The sequence below is a fragment of the Stegodyphus dumicola genome, chromosome 4 (genome assembly GCF_044657685.1).
Source record: "Stegodyphus dumicola isolate Sdum_Otavi_A_Nest chromosome 4, ASM4465768v1".
NCBI classification, from domain to species: domain Eukaryota; kingdom Metazoa; phylum Arthropoda; class Arachnida; order Araneae; family Eresidae; genus Stegodyphus; species Stegodyphus dumicola.
In genome coordinates this window covers 57,644,206-57,648,361 of record NC_140771.1, presented here as the reverse complement: position 1 = coordinate 57,648,361, position 4,156 = coordinate 57,644,206, and the positions used below count along the sequence as shown (strand labels likewise).

The 4,156-nt window shown below is 35.6% G+C and overlaps 1 protein-coding gene across 1 annotated transcript; it reads left to right on the top strand.

Moving 5' to 3' along the window:
* Window positions 1-394: 394 nt before the first annotated feature.
* On the top strand, window positions 395-1,036 carry LOC146997555 (protein GVQW3-like). Its single transcript, XM_085814345.1, has one exon. The coding sequence runs from the start codon at window positions 395-397 to the stop codon at window positions 1,034-1,036; it is 642 nt and encodes a 213-aa protein (XP_085670471.1).
* Window positions 1,037-4,156: the final 3,120 nt, after the last annotated feature.

Genomic DNA, 4,156 nt, shown 5'->3' with positions numbered 1-4,156 from the left:
ATACGCATTAGTGTAAAAATAGAAGTTTCTGTATTAGTGTACCTTCAGTGTCTTAATCTACGTGCACATAACAAACACTAGAGTAATTTATGTTTATAGCGTAGAACTGAAGCGTGTAACAGTAAAATCAGCGTAAAATGGTTAAGTAACAGTGGAAAATATCAGTGTAATATATTTATATACAAGGTGTGTTCGAAAAGTTCCGTGATTGGTCTCATAATTAAAAAACCGCGCCGTTTAGGATCTTGCACTCACGCAGACGCAGTGAGAGAAATGTCATCTAGAGCCATCTAACGGCCATTTTACGACAGATAAGAGGAAGTGCACGCTATGAGCAGTTTAACACAGTTAGTGTGAGAAAGACTGTCAGTGTGACATGGGGCAACGCATAAACATGATGTTTTGCTTCAAGTTAGGCAAAACGGCGACGGAGACATATGATATGTTAGTGAAAGTTTACGGTCAGGAAGCAGTGAGTAAAAAGTGTGTTTATGAGTGGTTTAAACGCTTTACAGACGGAAAGGAGGATGTCAAAGATGAGCCGCGGTCGGGGCGCCCTACAACAAGCACAACTCCAGACAATGTGGAACGAGTTCGACGGATGCTTGCGGCAGATCGACGACTATCTTTAAGAATGATAGCTGGCGAATTGCAGATAAGCCTAGACAGTGTGAGCACCATTGTGCACAAACATTTGCATAAACGTAAGATATGCGTCCGGTTTGTACCGCACTCGCTGTCAGACGAGCAAAAGCAATACCGGATGGAAACCTCTGGAGATTTTATCGACATGTGTGACCGGAATCCACAATTATTGGAAACAATAATTACAGGGGATGAGTCGTGGTGCTATCAATACGATCCGGAGACCAAGCGGCAATCCATGGCATGGTGGTCAACGTCGTCACTCCTTCCCAAAAAACGTCGTTTGACACAATCCAGGATCAAGACGTTGTTGATCGTCTTTTTCGACAGTAAGGGTTTGATCCATCGTGAATTTGTATCCGCGGCTACAACCGTCAATGCGGAATACTAAGAGGGGGTTTTGAAACGGCTGCTGCTACGCATACGCCGGATTCGGCCACAGTGGAATCTGCTCCATGACAACGCCCGGCCGCACACTGCGATCCGTGTAACCCAATTTCTCGACAGGCACCACGTTCCAGTTTTGGATCACCCTCCATATTCTCCAGATCTGGCTCCCGCAGACTTCTTCCTGTTTCCCCGCCTCAAAGGAGTTCTGAAAGGCCAACACTTTTCCGACATTACTGAGATCCAACAACGTGTGACAACGGTGCTTCGAGTCATACCGAAAGAAGCGTTTGCAGATAGTTTCCAACAAGTGTACACCCGATGTCAAAAGTGTATTGTTGCTAATGGCGAATACTTTGAAGGACAGTAAAGCTATTTTGCTTGTTTCTCTTGTTTCCTTTTTTCTATGGTAAAATTCACCGAACTTTTCGAACACACCTTGTAAATGCAATAGTGTATGCATCAATGTAAAATAGATATTATCGTATCGGTGTATCCCTAATTTTTAAACACATGTGTTCATAAAACGCACCAAGGTACTTTTATGTCTAAATATGAGTACCAGAATAGAATTTGTATGAATAACAGGGTAAATGTTTAATTATTTGAGCATAATATTTATATAAAAGCTACAGTGTATGTATGAATATAAAATATTGTATTGTGTAAAAATATCAGTGTAAAATTTTTAAATATCAGTGCAAAATGGTACAATATCAGTATAACAGCATTATCAGTGTAACAACGTTATAAGTGTAACAGTATTATTAAGTGTACAATATCAGTGTAACAGAATCTTGTACCTTGTATGAAACTGTTGTCTTATATCTTGTCCCCATATGACCGTGTACAGTCAAAAGTTTTTATTAAGATTCCGACGCTGCGTTTCTGGGGGCCCAGAGAGTTCTTGCGTTGTTTACAGGTGCGGATTCCGAACTATACTCGAATACCAAAATTAAAGTAAATTTTAACATCCCGTATATGGTCGATTGCGAGATTTCTAAACCTACGTCCTCTGTATCTATTGCCTGTATATAGAAAAAAAAAAAAAAGTGTGAAATGTTATAATAAAAACGTAGATTGAAAGCCCTTGTTCACTGCGGGGGGGGGCAGTTCTATATCGTCCGTTCTTCTGGGCCGATTGACGAAATTCAACTTGCGTTTTTCATGTTTCAAAAGTGCGTCTTAGGATATGTATTAGGTTCATATATAGCACTGTTCTAATATAGGTATTTTGACACAAAATCGGAATTTTTCTGAAATGACATGGCAGTGTTTTCTCATATTTCGATTCTACGACTCAAATTATGCCAAACTGCGAAGTTTTGTAAAACTCGCACGAGTAGTTTTCAAAAAAATTAGCTCTCAAAATTTTAGCTCCTCAATGTTGATTGAATTTGAAATATATTTATTAATATCCATTTTTTTATTACATTTACTTGATTCTTTCTTCCAGAATTCGAAATTTAGGCGTAATCAAAATATAATTCGTACATTTTTTATGATTTATTTGTAAAATTTGTATTTTTTAATATTTTTTATAAATTAAAGAATGTGTTATAACCTGTAAAATTTTTAACATTCTCTTAAAGTAAATGTATTTCTAGCCCCACCTGCAAAAAAATTAGAGTTTTGCATTCAAAATTTTCTAAGCGATAAGGGAATTTACATACTGGCGCATTTTGAAATTTGACATGTTATAAGTGATAACATGGAAGAAGGAAAGATAATTAGAGAGAACAAATATTAAATCAATTATGATAAAAAGAAGCATACAGCAGTATAATCTTTAATGACACAAGTAATTTTAATGACTTCTAAGATTTTTAAGCAGAAAGTATAAACGAGACTTTTCTCCGTTCGTCTAGAATGAAAGAGAAAGGAAAGGAAAATAGTTTGCCATAAATTAAGAAGTTCGCCAAGTGAATTTTTCTTGGTGCAAACTGATAAAAAATGTGCCAAGGTAAATTTTGAAATTTTGCCATAAATTTCGCACCAAATTTTACAAAATTTAATATTTAGGTATAATTCAAGTCGTAGAATCGAAATATGGAAAAATAAATTGCCATGTCATTTCAGAAAAATTCCGATTTTGTGTCAAAATACTTTTGTTAGAACAGTGCTATATATAAATCTAATTCATATTATAAGTCGCACTTTCGAGACATGAAAAACGCAATACGAATTTCGTTAATCAGCCCAGTAGAACGGGAGATATAGGAACTGTCCCAGTTTTTCTTTTTCTTTTTTTTTTTTTCTTTTGAGCGGTGGTAGATATTCCTTTTTCCAGTTTCATTCAAAATGTAATATTATTTTTTACTATCTTGATATTTTGCTGTTTGTATGATTTTACGTATAGGAAAGAAACGCAAAAGAAAACGGAGTCTTTAAAATCAAAACTTTTTTTCCATTATTAATTTATAAATTATAATCATCTAATTTTTGTGGTTCTTTCCGTGCGTAGCATTAATGCTAACTAGTTTTCCCGAAACGGTCGTAGTTAGAATCATCCCTTCTCTTAAGCACATAGCCCTGCATTATTTGAATAATCCAAATAACTCTGTTGTGCAGTATACAATATTATACGTTAATATCTATTATGCAGTATATCATTTTCGTTGCTAAGACGTATCTTTTTCTCCGTATAAATAACGCCAATATCCGGATTCCGGATGCGGCTTAGAATTGCGGATTTTTTACTAATTGCTAATTATTCGAAACAATAAAATTTTCTAACAATTAATTTAAACGTGTCTACTGTTCTTGAAAGTAAATCGAAGCCGACGGTTACTAATAAGAAAATTATAAAGGAAATTTTAGCTTTTAGTTCCACGTATTTTATTTCCTTAGACATAAAATTCCCCCCCCCCCCCTTTTCTCCCTGTTGATAGTACAAATCTTAAACAGACGCCGTTTTAGAACGAAATGAATGTGATAATAACACTTATCGTGCAATATATTTTTATTTTGGATTTACAGTTTTTTTGAAAGAAACATAAAATAAGAGCATTGGTAAAGACAGAGAATTTAACAGCATCTGCAGGCTTATTAGACATCTTAACCCAACTTCCTGACCGACGACAAGTTTCCCAATGCAAGAGCAAACGGGTTGGGGGTAGATTTT

Excerpts from the sequence above, each read along its gene's own strand:
- LOC146997555 (XM_085814345.1), top strand. The coding sequence starts at position 395 with ATGATGTTTTGCTTCAAGTTAGGCAAAACGGCGACGGAGACATATGAT.